The following is an 18282-nucleotide window of genomic DNA, read 5'->3' on the forward strand; positions in this document are numbered from 1 at the left end:
CTGCAGGAATCACTACAAGCCTTTAACCCAGATGATTTCCCCCCTAATTTGGGTTTGAACATGGCACAAAATCCCCGAGCCTGAGCACCGTTGGATTTCAGCTCCAGATCAGGGAGAGCAATTATTTTGTCATTGAGCATATTAGGAAAGAAAAGGCAGAAGGAGGCAAGTTTGAGCCTCTTTGGTAATGTACAAATTAACACATTTCATCACTGTTTTCAGAAATATAAATTAATGGTTTAATTCTGCAACACGTATCCTTGGAAACCGAGCTGTAAGCAGTCGCGCTGGGATGTTTCACACAATTCCATTTTCTCAATATTGAAACCCAATTAATTGCTTGGCCTTTTGCAGTGACGGGCAGCTTGGGTGAGCAGGGTGCCCAGGGGCTTAGTTCAGCACCAGATTTGCAGGATCCCACTACGTGGGCTGACAACAGCTGCTCTAAATCTCCTGCTAGGTATGAGCAGGCTCTGATGAAGTTCAGTCTGTTTGAACAGCTGCATATGCAAATGTAATTAAGAAGATCTCGATTGCCTTTTGCTCCCCCTCTCCCTGCCTCCTGATGGGGAGGGATGGCATTTCCCTGCTCCAGGCTGCAGCCTCTGCCTGCCTGACACCTCACAGCCCAGGCCCAGAAACGCCACTCTGGGGTGCCCTTAAAGCCAGGAATGAAGGCAGGACTGATGCACCAGGCCCTTCCCCTCACCTGAGCCAGGACAGGTACCCCAATATCAGAGCCAGAGCCAGAGGGGAACTGCAGCACCCACAAAATGTAGGGAAGAAACAGCTCTGAGCATGCCCAGGTCTGACCAACCTGGGCAGGATGGAGGCTCCAGAGCAAACCAAGGCTAATTAGAACAGGAAACCAAAAATTAAAGAGGGGAGAGAACACTGGGAGTGCACTGAGAGGAAATCAGATCACACAGAGCTAACCAGGTTAGTTGGTCAGTCATGAAATTCTTGGACAAAGGAAGTGACAGATCCTACCCACACAGACTTCAGCAAAGTGATGCAGCCCCAGATGGGAAAGCCTGGAATGAAAACCTGGGGATTAGCAGAGCTGGAGGGGCAGGAAACTGGTGAGAGGGGAAGTGGCGTTGAAAGAAGGACCAGAATGGATGGAGGTCACTGGCAGAGCTCCTCCAGGAATGGTCAGCAGGCTGAGCTTATTAAATATTTTTATTAATGACCTTGGCACGAGAAGTGAGTGTGCTAATGACATCTGCTGCTGACACAAAGCTGGAAAGCAGCAGCAGCACACAGGAAAGCTGGGACTGGATGGGGGAAAAAAATGGGAAACTGTGAAGATGAATGGAGAAAGAGTGAAATTCCATGGGAGGGGAGAGGAAGCCACGCTCTGGGGACAAACAATGGTTTTTGCTGGGGGTTGGAAAGAAAATGAACTCGAGTGGAAAATGTTCAAGGGTAAGAAAGGCCCAAGCAAGCAGCTTAAAACCAAAATGACTGAGTCACCAACGTGCTGGACCTGCAGTATTTCCAACAGCCAGAGAAGAGCTGGAGCTGCTGGACAAGCCAGGTTAGAGAAGAGCCAGGTTAGAGCCAGGTTCTGGTTTACAGAAACCCAGAGCAGCCCAAGGATGCTGCACTTGCTTCCTGTGCTTAAACATCCAGAAGGTTTAAGTAGGAAGGAGTGTAAAAAAAAAGACTTGGCAGAAACCAAATTAGTTTAGGAGATGAATATGTGAAGACACTTGTTCAAACAAAGCTGGGAGGGCACACTGAGTGATCTCCAGGACACACACATTTGAGGGGAAAAATGAAAAAAGAGGAAAGAACTATTCAGGACAGCAGAACAAGGGCTGCACGTGGGCATCATGAAGTATCCCTGACAGGTCCAGGCTGGAAATAAGTTTATGACCATTTCAGCCTTGCAATAGGAGTAATGGGGGGGAAAAAACAAGCTTGTTCTCAGAAACTGATCCTGAAGGGATCCTCTGACCCAGAAGGTCCCATCTTTTCCTGCTCAACACACACGGAGCTGACAGCACCAGGACATGCTGTGCTTCCACCTGGGACTCATAGAGTGAATCCAAACCACCTTTTTCTCACAAAAAACCCTGTTTATGGCTGCTTAGGTCCATCCTCTTTCATCAGCTGAATCCATTGCAACGCCTCACACCAGCAAATATTTGAGAAGTGCATACAGTGAGTGTGAGGAGGAGGAGGAGGAGGCAGAGCAAGGCCAGGAGCTGGCTGGAGGGCACAAGGGCACTGCAGGAGTGGGCACCAGGCTGGGGACACTGCCACCAGGCTGGGACACTGCCACCAGGCTGGGGACACTGCCACCAGGCTGGGGACATGGGCACCAGGCTGGGGACACTGCCACCAGGCTGGGGACACTGCCACCAGGCTGGGGACACTGCCACCAGGTTGAGGACACTGCCACCAGGCTGGGGACACTGCCACCAGGCTGGGGACACTGCCACCAGGTTGAGGACACTGCCACCAGGCTGGGACACTGCCACCAGGCTGGGGACACTGCCACCAGGCTGGGACACTGCCACCAGGCTGGGACATGGGCACCAGGCTGGGGACACTGCCACCAGGTTGAGGACACTGCCACCAGGCTTGGACACTGCCACCAGGCTGGGGACACTGCCACCAGGCTGGGACACTGCCACCAGGCTGGGACACGGGCACCAGGCTGGGACACTGCCACCAGGCTGGGGACACGGGCACCAGGCTGGGACACTGCCACCAGGCTGGGACACTGCCACCAGGCTGGGGACATTGCCACCAGGTTGAGGACACTGCCACCAGGCTGGGACATGGGCACCAGGCTGGGACATGGGCACCAGGCTGGGGACATGGGCACCAGGCTGGGGACACGGGCACCAGGCTGGGGACACCCCACCAGGCTGGGACACTGCCACCAGCACAGGAAAACATCCCAGCTGCCAGGCCAAGAGTTGTGATCCCATCAGAGGCTGCACAGGTGACTCAGAGCAGGGCAGCTGTCAGGGCAGCTCTGGGAGGAACAGCAGAGTAACTCCTGCAAGAGTCAGATTGCAGGAAAGGCTGATTTCATGGCAACACAACCAGCTCCTCCTCCCCACTGAGCAAAAAACAAATGGATGGGGACTTGCTCATCTGAACACACAGGAAACGTCAGAGGAACAAACCTGAGCAGCTGCCATCGTAATTTATAAAACAAATTAAATCCATGGCAAAAATAAGCAAAGCTTAGAACAGAGAGATCACAGAACCTGGCAGGAAAAGGCCCCAGCCTGCATGAATCATTATTTTCTAGAGGAAACCTTATATAATCCAAGCTACCCTGTTTTAAAACAAACCAAACCTTCCAAAAACTCCAATGAAAGGGTTCAGCAAAGCTCTGGTTTTCATTCAGGTGTTTTGGCAAGGTTAAAACCAGCATCCCACCTGGTGCAGATTAATCTGCTGGAGTTTCCAGCCTGCCCTCGGCATCCCTGGGCAGGAGGGGGAGCTGAGCCCTCACCTGGGGCCGAGGAGGTGCTGGGATTGCATTGCCATCTGCTGGAACAGGGGGAAACAGGGACAAACTGCTCTGAGCTCCCCAGGCCACAGCTCCTGCCCCGGAGGGATCGGCTGTGCCTGCTCCTCATTCCCATTTATCTGAGAGGGCACAGGGATGCACAGAGGAGAACGAGGTCTGCTGCCCTCAGGCTGCTGGGAAGGGGATGGACACGGGCTCATCCACCACAAATAAAAGCTCCCCCTTTTGTTTTTCTGCTTGTCAGAGTTTCTGTGCTGCTTCCCCAGGAAACAAGAGCAGCAGGAGAACACCAGAGAGGGACTGGGCTGGGACCAGGAGTGCCCAGCTCCCCTCCCCAAAATTCACCCTTCAGCAGGAGCTGAAGCATTTCTGACCCCACACATGGCACAGCTGAGGTGCAGCCACCTCTGTGCAGGTCACATCTGTGGCCTGAGCACCCAAAGCCCCCTTGGCTGCTCCAGACACAAACACTTGAGGATGTTCTATCACAGCCAAAGCCTGGCTTAACCATCCTCTCTACCCATGGTCTTTAGGGAAGGAATCAAACAAAAAATCCCACTGCAAAACTCAAGGATGGGGGAAAGTTACCCCAAAAGCACCAAAGCCCTGTTTCCCCCAGCATCTCCACATTGATTACACTTCAATTTATTTGCAAATTTTTAAATGCAGTTCTTAGGAGGACGTTCTAAGGGTTGAAGTTTCTAATAAAAGCATTTCTTGAGGAATGGTCAGTGGGTGTCACTCTGCAGAAAGCCCTAAAGGTGCCCAGGCTGGCAGAGAGAGGCCAGAGCAGCCCAAGAGCAGCCGTGGTGAGGCTGAGCAGGCAGGACTGTGCACACACAGCCTTTCCTGGAGCAAAGCTGGTACAGCCAGCCTGGCACTTGACTGATGAGCTGTGTGAACACCCTGCTGAAAGCTCAATGCAAATTTCTGAAATCCAAGAAACTTATATGTCCCAGCACCCCTGCTAACGCCCAGCACTCGCTGGGAAGGGGGAAAACAATGCCAGGCACTGTGCAAACATTTGCCTGTGGATGACTGATGATTTTCAACAATAATTTCATAAATGTGGAGGAGGCTGGAGTCCATCCCGTGGTTATCCCCGCACTGCAATCCTGGGAGTGCCCAGTGCCACCAGTGTGGGGCTGCCTGAGGCCACTGGGACACAGCACAGCCTTCCCTGGGCACGGCACAGGGGCTGGCACTGGCAGCAGCTCAGGGACAGCCAGAAAAATGGCCCTGAAAATCAGCTGTGAATGGAACAACCCCCCCAGGACAAGCTGAGGGCTGTGCCAGGCTGAGGGAATGCCCAGGGCACAGCCCCAAGGGCAGCCCTGGGCTCACCAGAGGGCACTGGGAACAGCCCCACAGCTGGAAACGGGGTTTGCATGAGAGGCAGATGTTGAAATATTGATTAAAGCTGGGCTTCACCAGCAATCCTTTGATTTTCTGATGATACTGGCTGCTAACAAAGACACACCCATTAATGCATGACATTCCTGCTTGTAAAACAGGGATTATTCCATTATTGCAGCCAGGGTGCTCTGCTTGTATCCACAGCCCCTGGCTCCAGCACAGGCACTCAGCAGCAGAATAAAAAGACATCACCATTTCAAAAAGGAGGGAAAAACACATTACCAGCCACAGCTGGAGCAGAGGGGAGATTGCTCTGGGGGAGCAAGGGCGAGGGCTGAGCACTCACCCTGCTTCAAATCCAAAGTAAGGCACCAAACCCAGGGAGTTACTGAATTTGATCAATTGAATTTGATCCATTTAAATGACAAACAGGCACTCTGGCAGGGCCCCCTGGCAGGTGCCAGTTTCCTGCTGCTTGGCCTCATTCCAGGGGCAATCCCATGTACAGGGAGGGTATTTCTGATCCCAGTGCACCAGTTCAGCCCAGTGCCAGGACAAGGGTGGAAGGGGATGGGAGGAATGCTGCTGAAGCCTGTGTGCTCAGCATTGCTGCTCCACAGCTCAGGCCAGGGCAGGAGGAAGCAGCCAGCTGAGGCAATTTGGTGTTTGCTTATGCCCAAATTGTTATGCAAACACAGGAAGACCTATGGGAGCAGAGGGAGCAGGCACCAGAGGCTGCACTTCTCACCAAAGCCAAATGTTTTTCAATGTGCAAAGGGTGAGAGAGGTCACCCCCAAGGAATCCAGGCCAGGATCCTCCCAGCCTTCCTTCTCCCATCCTCCTCCTCCTCCTCTGAAATTCCCCAGGCAGCCAGGATGGGCTTTCTGAGTTAAAGAGACAGCCTCATCATCAGGCAACATGCCTGGGGCTGCACTTGCAGGAGGAATCTGAAAATGGGGAGAAATCCCCCCTGGAGCCCTGGGACTGATCCCTGCCCACCCCCACCCAAGCTGGGCTGCCCTGGACTCGTGAGCAAAACGAAGCCACAGGAATTAAGGGGAGACTCCAAAGGCACACAGGGCTACTCAGCATCATTCAAGTGCACTCACTTTTAAATTAAATCCATCTTGCATCAACATCCAAGATCTAAAATAAAAGAGTCAGTCATGAACTCTGCAGTCACGCCTCTAATTCCAGCTGCAGTTGGTACGGGAGAACTCGGAGACAAATGACTCTGACAAGTCAACTTTAACCTCCAGAAGAAGCCACAGGTTTCCATCAGCCTCCATCAAGCAAGCTTTCAAAACCTTATCAGGGATGGAGAGCCAGATAAATCCCTGGAACTGTCAGTGCAGGAAAGATGCTTCACTGCCAGTGTGAGCTGGGGAGCTCTGCAGGCAGAGCCTCACAGCCACAGCCAGGCTGGGACCACCTCAGCCTTGGCTTTCTCTTTACTGAGCCACATAAACCTGATTTCAGCCACTTCTGACTGTGAGTTAAAATTCTATAGAGCACTGTGAGTCTTCTGGCACGATAAAAACCAGACCCAGACATGCTGATCCTGACCTGAACTGGCACCACCTCCCCAGGGACTTCATCCCCCAGTCACTCACTGTCCCCACACAAAGACACTTTCTCCTCCATCCACAGCAGCCTGTCCTGGTCAGAGCTCCAGCCCCCAGCTCTCCATCCAAACCTGCCTGCAGATACCCCTGTCCTTGGCTCTCTGCAGGGGGAGGCCAGCTTAGTTCAGCAGCTTGCACATCACTGCAGGGGTCACCAGGAAGGATTTCATGCCTGGCAGGCTCTAAGTGCTGCTGGGTTAGGAGCTCATTCCTGCAGGACACCCCAGGAATGCCCCTGCAGCCCCACTCCCTGCTGTGCCAGCTTTGTGAGAGCTGGTAGCAAGTTTGTGTACAGCTAATTAACATGCACCGCTCTGATTTCAAACCATTTCTTACAATCAGGACATTGTGCAAGGCTGGAGTCAAATGGCTGAAGGAAATTAACTGCACCAGCACTTCAGCACAGCCAGTCAGAGCTGCTGGGGCTTGTGCCTCGGGGGGGAGCATTGCACAGCAATTAGCAACAGTTAATAGCTGCACATCCTCAGTGAACAACCGCCCTGGGGAGGCCTCAGCTTTGAGCTTTTATATTTTTCAGACTCTGTGCTGGCTAGGTGTGCAGTTCTGAGTTCATGGTGAGGGATGGTGAGCTCTGTACACAGAGCAGGTCCTGCTCCAGCTGGGCACCAAGGACAAATGATCCAAATCTCAGCCCAGGAGCACAAACCCCGTGGGCTGGAGAGAGAAAAACAAGGATGGGACTGGATGGGCTAAAGCTGGAATGGGACAATGAACTGCAAGATGCAAATGGAGCAGAACTGATCCAAGGGAGAGACCCCGTGCCCGGCCGTGCATTTTGGGGCCATTTTGGTTCACCTTGGGTGCAGCCCTGGCTGGGCTCTTGTGCTGCCCAAGGTGGATCCATGGAGGAGATGCTTTGAATAAATCCCTGCTTTATTCTGGAGCTCTGCCCAGCCTCTGCTCCAGCTCAGCCCCCCAGGGCAGCCCTGGCTGGGTGTTTGCCCTGCACCCCATGGTGTCTGTCCTGCACCCCATGGTGTCTGTCCTGCACCCCTGGCTGTCTGTCCTGCGCCCCATGGTGTCTGTCCTGCCCCCCATGGTGTCTGTCCTGCCCCCTGGCTGTCTGTCCTGCACCCCTGGCTGTCTGTCCTGCACCCCTGGCTGTCTGTCCTGCCCCCTGGCTGTCTGTCCTGTGCCCCATGGTGTCTGTCCTGCACCCCTGGCTGTCTGTCCTGCACCCCTGGCTGTCTGTCCTGCACCCCTGGCTGTCTGTCCTGCCCCCTGGCTGTCTGTCCTGTGCCCCATGGTGTCTGTCCTGTGCCCCTGGCTGTCTGTCCTGTGCCCCATGGTGTCTGTCCTGCACCCCATGGTGTCTGTCCTGCCCCCTGGCTGTCTGTCCTGCGCCCCATGGTGTCTGTCCTGCGCCCCATGGTGTCTGTCCTGCACCCCATGGTGTCTGTCCTGCCCCCTGGCTGTCTGTCCTGCCCCCTGGCTGTCTGTCCTGCCCCCTGGCTGTCTGTCCTGCAGCCTCTCCTACCACAGGACGTGGATTTCCTCTCCACTGCCTGCACGTGCCGTGTCTGGCTGCGCAGCCGCCCGTCCGTGCTCTCCACCAGGCTCGTCAGGTCATCGATGATCTCTGGGGAGAGAGGAACAGGAACGTCAAATGTGAGCCCACAGCACCCCTGCCCAAACTCCCTCCTGCTGACAGCCCCAGAATGGAACCAGCTGCATCCCCCAGAGGGACACACCAGGGCTCCCTTCACGGAAAGGTCCAAATCCTGGGAGACAGCACCAGAGACTGCAGATCCAGGGCAGTGCCCCAGTGCTAGAGTGGAGGAGACAGTACAGAGCCTGAAGTGGAGGAAAAAATACAGCCTGAAACAGCAGCACCAGTCTAGGAGGTCGGGGAGGATAGGATGGTGGCAGCCACAGGGCTGAGGGGAACCCAAACCTCTCCTGACACAGCTGCAGCTGTTCCCTCAGGTCCCAGATGTTCATTGTGGAGGGTGTTTATGTCCTCAGTCTTATCAGGGAACAAGCACTGTATCACACAGAGATAAAACCAGGCTGATTGTACACAGAGATAGCAAAAAACACATAAAATTATCAAAGTTCTGCAGCACAAAGGAAATGTCCAAGGCACACAGAGCACGGAGGTTTTGCTCTCCCAGAGAGCTGAGACATTTGAGCACCATCCTTGCAGTGCATGATCCCATCTGCTCCACCAACACTCTGTCATCTCCAGTGAATCCCCATGTAAAATGATACCAGCATCTAAAAAACCCTGGGCTTTGAAAACACACAGCTTTCCTAAAGCCTGAGCTCCTGATTGCTGCCCTGCAGCCCAAACCACCCCTGAATCCCCACGAAGGGAGGGCAGGGGGCAAACTTCAACCACCCCCTGTGTTTAGCAAATATCAACTACCTCGTGTTTTACCAAACATCAACCACCTCGTGTTTTACCAAACATCAACCACTTCCCTTTGTTCTGCCAAACATCAACCACCCCCTGTGCTTAGCAAACATCAACCACCTCGTGTTTTACCAAACATCAACCACTCCCTTGTGTTTTACCAAACATCAACCACTCCCCTGTGTTTTACCAAATATCAACCACTCCCTGTGTTTTACCAAATATCAACCATTCCCCTGTGTTTTACCAAATATCAACCACCCCCCTGTGTTTTACCAAACATCAACCACTTCCCTTTGTTCTGCCAAACATCAACCACTCCCCTGTATTTTACTAAATATCAACCACCTTGTGTTTTACCAAACATCAACCACTCCCTTGTGTTTTACCAAACATCAACCATTCCCCTATGTTTTACCAAACATCAACCACCCCCTGTGTTTAGCAAATATCAACCACCTCGAGTTTTACCAAACATCAACCATTCCCTTGTGTTTTACCAAACATCAACCATTCCCCTGCATTTTACCAAACTTCAACCACCCGCTGTGTTTAGCAAATATCAACCATTCCCCTGTGTTTTACCAAACATCAACCACCCTCTGTGTTTAGCAAATATCAACCATTCCCCTGCATTTTACCAAACATCAACCATTCCCCTGTGTTTTACCAAACATCAACCACCTCGTGTTTTACCAAACATCAACCATTCCCCTGTGTTTTACCAAACATCAACCATTCCCCTGTGTTTTACCAAATATCAACCATTCCCCTGTGTTTCACCAAATATCAACCACTCCCTGTGTTTTACCAAACACCAACCACTCCCCTGTGTTTAGCAAATATCAACCATTCCCCTGTGTTTCACCAAATATCAACCACTCCCTGTGTTTTACCAAACACCAACCACTCCCTGTGTTTTACCAAATATCAACCACTCCCTGTGTTTTACCAAACACCAACCACTCCCCTGTGTTTCACCCTCTGCATCAGACCATGCATCCCCCAGCACTGCTCTATGCCAGACACAAACCCTCCTTATTTCAGAAGCTGTTTGCAATGTTTAAAATTATTGTTCATCAATATTAGGGCGCTCAGTATTGTCCATCCTACACCAACACACATTTTCCCAAGGGATGGGAGGCATTTTGTTTGAGCTCCAAGCTTTGCTCAGTTTGCAGTTCAGATATTCACTCTCCTCCCCCTTCCACCCAACTTTCCCAGGTCTGACATCTGCAAAGCCAACAATATTTTGGGGACACTTTATCTGTCCTGTGTGATTCAGCATACAGGAAGAGCAGGACAATGCTGCCTGCAAGGGCAGGACTGCTCATGTTTGCCTCTCCACCAAAAGAAGTGCTGCAAGTTCCCATCGTTGTCAAGGACAAAGTGATAAGCTTTGGGAAATTGGAGACTTCCCTCTGCCAGCACAGACCAGACCCTCCTTGAAAAACATCCTGGTGAACAAGCTGTAGCTAAATGAGAACAAATGTGAGCAGGAAAATTTTCTGTCATCATTTCAAAGCCCAAGGCACTGCAGTTGGGATTCTGTGTGAGGCCTCTCCTTTCCCATCCCCCTGCCAGGACCCACTGCTGAACCCAAGGGCTGCCCTGGCCATCCTGGAAGAAGCATTTCTCCAGACATATGTACATAAAAAACATGTTCTGTGACACAGTCAGCTTCCAGGGGAGCAGGGCACTTCACCCACAGCACAACAAGCACCCAGCCCTTCGATGTCTCAGCTGGGACCTGGAGAATTCTGGAGGGCTCATGGCAGCACCTGGAGGTCTGAGCAGCTGGAATGGGCAGGAAGCACAAGGAGGTTCTGACCCCACTCCCAGCTGAACCAGAAATCCAGCCCAGAAGAGAAACATCCATCCATCCATCATCCATCCATCATCCATCCATCCATCCATCCATCCATCCATCCATCCATCCATCCATCCATCCATCCATCCATCCACCCATCCATCCCCTGTTGTGGTGACACCCAGGCACAGGGCAGTGCCCAACCTCCCTGTAAACTCAATATTTCTCCCCACTCCAAAGGAAATCCATGTTGGGAAAGGCAGAGTTGAAAATTAGCCCTGGATTTCTAAGGCGGGCACCGAGGAATCCGTGGCTAAGGAATTTCTCAGAGCACTGACCCTCCTCAGGTTCCTTTCCTGACCCACCTGCAGCCCCCCCTGCCCTTCAAGCTGGCAATTCCACGTTCCATCACCTCCCATTCAGCTGGCTATGCAAGGAGCAGGCTAAAAAAGGATGGAGAGAGAGCTGGCAGAGGGAGGGAGCAGACGGGGAAGGCAGGCTGGCTGCTGGTGACCTTCCAAAGGACACTCCTGCAGCACAGCCCTGCAGCCACCACTCAGCCAGGCCTCCCTTCAGGGCAGCAGGATCTTCTCCTTTCAGGGCAGCAGGATCTTCTCCTTTCAGGGCAGCAGGATCTTCTCCTTTCAGGGCAGCAGGATCTTCTCCTTTCAGGGCAGCAGGATCTTCTCCTTTCAGGGCAGCAGGATCTTCTCCCTTCAGGGCAGCAGGATCTTCTCCCTTCAGGGCAGCAGGATCTTCTCCTTTCAGGGCAGCAGGATCTTCTCCCTTCAGGGCAGCAGGATCTTCTCCTTTCAGGGCAGCAGGATCTTCTCCCTTCAGGGCAGCAGGATCTCAAAGCACAAGACAAAACCCAGGGCCCAAGCCCTGAACTCAGAGTCCCTTAAGCACAGCCCAGGTGGGAGAGGTTTGGAGGTCAGTGCTGGAGGAGAGCTGGGCCAGGAGCTGCTCCATCAGCCCAAAGCCACTGTCACAGCTGTGCCCAGTGTGTCCCTGTGCTGCAGTGCCCAAAGCCACTGTCACAGCTGTCCCCACACCTGTCCTGCAGTGCCCAAAGCCACTGTCACAGCTGTGCCCAGTGTGCCCCTGTGCTGCAGTGCCCAAAGCCACTGTCACAGCTGTCCCCAGTGTGTCCCTGTGCTGCAGTGCCCAAAGCCACTGTCACAGCTGTCCCCACTCCTGCCCACGTGTCCTGCAGTGCCCAAAGCCACTGTCACAGCTGTCCCCACACCTGTGCTGCAGTGCCCAAGGCCACTGTCACAGCTGTCCCCACCCTGGCACACGTGTCCTGCAGTGCCCAAAGCCACTGTCACAGCTGTGCCCATTCCTGTCCCTGTGCTGCAGTGCCCAAAGCCACTGTCACAGCTGTCCCCACCCCTGCCCACGTGTCCCTGTGCCCAGGGCCAGCCACCAGCCAGGCAGGAGGTGCTGGAGGCCAGCAGGAGCTCACACTCCCCATGGGAAGTGGTCAGTCCCTGCTGCAGGAAGGCAGAGGCACTTCCAGGTCTCCTCTCCTCCCTCTGCCAGGCCGTGGCTTTTTCTTTTTTAAATCCCTTGGGAAGGGTGACCATCTCCTACCATGCAGTGGAACAGGTTTTGGAGTTCTGCATACATGACTTTACACTAATTGTAAAATCATTGATTGTGGGGGTTGTTTTTTTCTGCTGGTTTTCTTTAAAATGCATAAAAAGTCACATTTGTTTTTGGCAATTCCATCTGTGACCTGCACTCATTCTGTCTGTGGAGTGAGAAACCCAAAAGCCAAACAGAGGAGGCCACGTGAAATTCAGCACTGGAGGAGAGAAGCAGACCTGGGGTTTGGTCAGTTCACAGAGTGGTGCTGCTGACCAAAGGTTTCCCTGGAATTGTTGGGATTTTCTGTGGATTGAAGCTGATGGATCACTCAATGGCATTTATTGATGAGCAATGCACCTGCAGGCCTGTCCCACTGAGTGACAGAGACTCCAGCCAGCCTTAGGAGAGCACAGAGAGCTGAAATCCCAACACAAACCCAATTACAGTGAGGCTGGAGCCCAGAGGAGAGGCCAGGCAGGCTTTCCCTCCCTCCCTCAGGTCCCTGGTGCCTCAGGAGAAGAGCTGGATACCAAAGAAATGAATCACAGAGGGAATGCCAGCCCCTATATGTCCAAACCCCATAATTGCACGGTAATAAGAAAGCAAAGCATTGTTCCAAGTGCCAGGGCTATGAAATGAAGATTGCAACTGATGTAAGCACATCAGAAACCTGAAGAACCTCAGCACCGTGTGCCAGCTGTAATGTCAAGGCAGAGTGAAAAGGGGAAAAATGCAGTAAAAAACACAAAGCCAGGAATCCTAATTTGTCTCCTGGCTGCAGCCATGGCAGGTTTTCACAGCCCCTCTGAGGTGTGCAGCTCCCTGTGCCAAAGGCAACACAGGAGTGCCCTCCTGGGCTTCTGCTCCTCCAGCTGCACCCCAATCCCCTGGGGCTCCCTGCTCCTCAGGGCTGGGACACCACATTCCCTGCTCTGATGGGCTGGGACAGCACATTCCCTGCTCCACAGGGCTGGGACAGCACATTCCCTGCTCCACAGGGCTGGGACACCACATTCCCTGCTCTGATGGGCTGGGACACCACATTCCCTGCTCTACAGGGCTGGGACACCAGCACTGCCTGCTCTGATGGGCTCTGCATTTCAGGCAAACACCAAGATCCCTCCCTGCACCATCCCAAATTTAACTGAGGACATTTAATCTCCTCTTTGGCAGAACTTCCTGTAAGCATTAAAAACCCCAAAAACACAAACTGCTCCAAGGGGTCACACCAACTTGCTCCTCTGAGTTCCAGCTGTCTCACTCTTTGCCTCTCTCAATGAACAAGGGTCCTGATGGCCCTGGAGGGTCCAGAGGCTCTGCTTGGGCTCCTGCTGGGAAAGTGTCAGGATGTGAACTGGAGGCAGCTTTTTGTAATTGCTGCAGGAATTTTCCTGTTACAATTTCTGTTGGGAATTTTGCAGTTCCTACAGGAATATTCCTGTTACAATTTCTGTTGGGAATTTTGTAATTCCTGCAGGAATATTCCTGTTACAATTTTTGTTAGGAATTTTGTAGTTCCTGCAGGAATATTCCTGTTACAATTTCTGTTGGGAATTTTGCAGTTCCTACAGGAATTTTCCTGTTACAATTTCCGTTAGGAATTTTGTAGTTCCTGCAGGAATTTTCCTGTTACAAAGGAGAACCCAGCAGAGGGGATCTCACCTGCAGAGCCTCCCCTGCAGCTCCTCAGGCTCCAGGACATGTCCCACCCTCCCTGTCCCTGCCCTGCTGGCAGAGGGGCCTGGCTGCACAGGGGGCTCTGTCACTGACATCTTCTATGAAAAATCCTTTTGCCAGGGTTTTTCTCTGCTGAGGAGCTGAGAGGCCTCAGGAACGAAATGCAAACAATGGTTATCTGCTGCTGTGGAATGTGGCAGGTGCATCTGGGATTGGTCTCATGTGGTTGTTTCTGCTTGAAGACCAATCACAGTCCAGCTGTGTTGGGACTCTGGCCAGTCACAAGATTTTATTATTCATTCCCTTCCTTGCTAGCCTTCTGATGAAATCCTTTCTTCTATTCTTTAGTGTAGGAATGGAATGGAATGGAATGGAATAGAATAGAACAGAATAGAATGGAATAGAACAGAATAGAACAGAATAGAATGGAATAGAATAGAATGGAATGGAATGGAATGGAATAGACCAGACCCAGCTCAGAACCAGGAGCAGCCCACACCTTCCCCAAGCAAGCCCTCAGGGCTAACACCTGCCAAATCAAGAGGAACCTGTTTGTTCTGCCACAGGGAACCCTGGCACCTGCTCCAAGGACACCTCCGGGCCCCCTGGTCCCGCCCCGCGCCCCCTTCCACGTTGCATTCCCCCTCCTACAATACCTGAGCCTATCTGGGTCACACTTTGTCACCCCCAGGCAGCCCAGGACACTCCACCCTCTCCCAGGCAGGTCCAGGAGCAGCAGATGGTGCCTGGGGAATGCCTGGAGGTGACCCAGAACCATCCAAGGGTGTCAGCTGTGGCAGCCTCAGCGGCTCATCCCCAGCAGCACTGGGGAAACAAACCCTGCTATCAATCCCAGCTCACACAGCTATTAGTTAAGAGTTGTTATTTTAAAAGCACACACTGAGAAGTTTCCCCTTCTCCAGCTGCTTATTTTGTTTGATTCGAACAAAACCCATGGCCATTAATTTTAGCTGTACTTAATTGAATAATTTCTCTGGGGAACAGCTCAGGGACAGTTTCAAGGCAGGCTCTTTCCAAGAGCCATTACCAATTGGCATCTAGCACAGCCCCAGTGTGCCAACCAAAACAGCACTTTTGGATGTTACTGGAACTGCTCTCAGCCCAGATGTGTTGAGAACTCGCAGTGATACAAGGCAGGCAAGAACCATACTCACATGATATGGCACTGCCTTTCTCCCCCATTATCTGCCAGGAGATAAAAGCCTCCTTCATGCAAGTGTTTGAGTGTGAAGCCATTTGTTCCTCCCCTCTGCCCCCAGCCAGTGACCCCTCCTTTCCCTCAGTGTGCTTAAGGCAGTGCAGTCACCTGAGATCAAACAGAGCTTCAGAACAGAAATGTTCCTGTAAGAATCATAAATAAATATATTCCTTTATTTATCATACAGGAACTATGTGAACTATAGTTCATATAGTTCATATAGTTCCTGTATGATAAATAAAGGAACTATAAACATTAGAAATAAATATAAACAAATATTTATATTTATTTATATTTAAATAAGGAACTATAAATAAATAGAAATAAATAGAAATAAATAAAATTAAATAAAATTAAATAAAAATAAAAATAAATAAAAATAAATAAAAATAAAAAATAAATAAAAATAAATATAAATATAAATATAAATAAATATAAATAAATAAAAATAAATAAAAATAAATAAAAATAAATAAAAAATAAATAAAAATAAATAAAAATAAATGCCTCCAGTTCACAGCAGTGGCTGAAGTCCCCAGTGCCACACACCAGGGCTCTGTTCTGGGCTCTCCAAGCTCACAGCACTCACTGGGCTCTCTGCACTTGTCATTAACATTTATTTCTATTCAAACCCCAAATCCAAGTGCCCCAGCACAACCCAAACTTCCAGCACAATCTTCAAGTCATAGGGACAATGCCACCAAATTATTTTCCTACAGACGTGGCTCTGGGAAAAAGCAAGGAAATCCTGCTAATAGATAAAATAGCCATAAAATCTGCATGTCTGGGAAAGCCTGGAGCACTGGGAGGCTGCAAGGCCACTGCCATGGCTCTAACAAATAAATCCCTGCCAAGCCAAACACTTCTCCTGCTTCAATCTGTTTGTGCTCTGCAAACTTACAGCAGAAAATGAAAGCACAGAAGCTGCTTCAGACTCCACATTTGTTTGTTTTCCCTTTATCCAAAATCTAAGCAGGATTTGTTAAAACACTGCCTTCAGAAACTGTTGGTAGCACTCACCCCAGCTTTCCTCTAGCAAGGCTCATTTTCCCCAGGTTTTTACACCATTGCAACCCTTTTCCATAGATATCAACAGCTTTCATTACAAATACACATCACTTGCCACAATTTCCTGAGGTGGTTTAGCAAATCCCCATAAAACACTGTTTTGGCTGCTGAACACCTCAAGCTGAGGTTTCCAGTCCATTTCACAGAGAAAGAAACCAACAAACACCCACAAAAATACCAAAATATCTACAACCAAAACAACCAACACCGAAACAAAAAGACAAAAAGGAAAAACCAACAACCAAAACAACCAATACCACAACAAAAACACAAAAGAAATGTCCAAAAGAGCTATGTTATACCCCATAAAACACTATTTGGCTACTAAACACCTTAAGCTGAGGTTTCCAGTCCATTTCACAAAGCAAAGAAAACCAAAATCCCCACAAAAACACCAAAACAAAAAATATTTTAAAAAAATTAAAAACCAGTGTTACACTCCATGGAGCTGTTGCCACTTTTAAGATCTCCTTGGCAATTCCTGCTCCTACACTTCATGAGAGGTGAACGCACCCCAGGAACATAACACAATCCTTGTGGGTACCAACAAGCCAGGCTTTAGTTCATGGAGGAAAACAGAAAATGCAGCAGTGGGCAGAGCTCCTGACCCACCCTGGTCACCTCCAGCCAGCTCTGCACCAGATAAAAACCAATTAAACCAATTCTCACCAGCTGGCTTGAGCCAGAACCCCAAAGAGAGGCACTCTGGCATTGCTGGGGTGTCCAGCAGGCTGAGCAGGATTTTTAACTCATCCCTGCTGAAATGAAGGAAAACTCAACCCAAAGAGCAGCACCACACCATCCCCAGTGCTCATTGCAAGGCCATGCCCACAAGAATGCCCCACATTTTTCACTTTTAGGAGCTCCAAAGCAGGGAAATTTCACTGCTGCCACAGCCCCTGCAATGGGGAATTATCCAAGAACTGCAGGCTGAGTGCTCTTGGTCTCAGTGCAGATTAAAGGAGATTGGCAAAAACGAGCAGCAATGCTGAGCAGAGGAGCAGGACAGGGGTGATGCTGAGTGCAGGCTCAGAGTGAGGAGCAGGGGTGATGCTGACCCCAGGCTCAGAGTGAGGAGCAGGGGTGATGCTGATTCCAGGCTCAGAGTGAGGAGCAGGGGTGATGCTGATTCCAGGGGCTCACAGTGAGGAGCAGGGGTGATGCTGATTCCATGCTCAGAGTGAGGAGCAGGGGTGATGCTGACCCCAGGCTCAGAGTGAGGAGCAGGGGTGATGCTGATTCCAGGCTCAGAGTGAGGAGCAGGGGTGATGCTGATTCCAGGGGCTCAGAGTGAGGAGCAGGGGTGATGCTGAGTGCAGGCTCAGAGTGAGGAGCAGGGGTGATGCTGATTCCAGGGGCTCAGGGTGAGGAGCAGGGGTGATGCTGAGTGCAGGGGCTCAGAGTGAGGAGCAGGGGTGATGCTGACCCCAGGCTCAGAGTGAGGAGCAGGGGTGATGCTGATTCCAGGCTCAGAGCAGGGGTAATGCTGATTCCAGGGGCTCAGAGTGAGGAGCAGAGGTGATGCTGATTCCAGGGGCTCAGAGTGAGGAGCAGGGGTGATGCTGATTCCAGGGGCTCAGAGTGAGGAGCAGGGGTGATGCTGACCCCAGGCTCAGAGTGAGGAGCAGGGGTGATGCTGAGTGCAGGCTCAGAGTGAGGAGCAGGGGTGATGCTGATTCCAGGGGCTCAGGGTGAGGAGCAGGGGTGATGCTGATTCCATGCTCAGAGTGAGGAGCAGGGGTGATGCTGATTCCAGGCTCAGAGTGAGGAGCAGGGGTGATGCTGATTCCAGGGGCTCAGAGTGAGGAGCAGGGGTGATGCTGAGTGCAGGCTCAGAGTGAGGAGCAGGGGTGATGCTGATTCCATGCTCAGAGTGAGGAGCAGGGGTGATGCTGATTCCAGGCTCAGAGTGAGGAGCAGGGGTGATGCTGATTCCAGGGGCTCAGAGTGAGGAGCAGAGGTGATGCTGATTCCAGGGGCTCAGGGTGAGGAGCAGGGGTGATGCTGATTCCAGGGGCTCACAGTGAGGAGCAGGGGTGATGCTGACCCCAGGCTCA

General features: G+C 51.5%; 1 protein-coding gene across 1 annotated transcript in view; it reads right to left on the reverse strand.

Moving 5' to 3' along the window:
* The window catches only part of STX8 (syntaxin 8), an 86539-nt gene that overhangs the window by 23412 nt on the left and 44845 nt on the right, over positions 1–18282 (reverse strand). Inside the window, exon 7 of the mRNA XM_054645034.2 lies at positions 7980–8081. Coding sequence (XP_054501009.1) covers positions 7980–8081 — 102 coding nt within the window. The remainder of the gene's footprint in view (positions 1–7979; positions 8082–18282) is intronic.

This window comes from Agelaius phoeniceus, chromosome 19 (genome assembly GCF_051311805.1).
Source record: "Agelaius phoeniceus isolate bAgePho1 chromosome 19, bAgePho1.hap1, whole genome shotgun sequence".
In the NCBI taxonomy this organism is placed as follows: Eukaryota; Metazoa; Chordata; class Aves; order Passeriformes; family Icteridae; genus Agelaius; species Agelaius phoeniceus.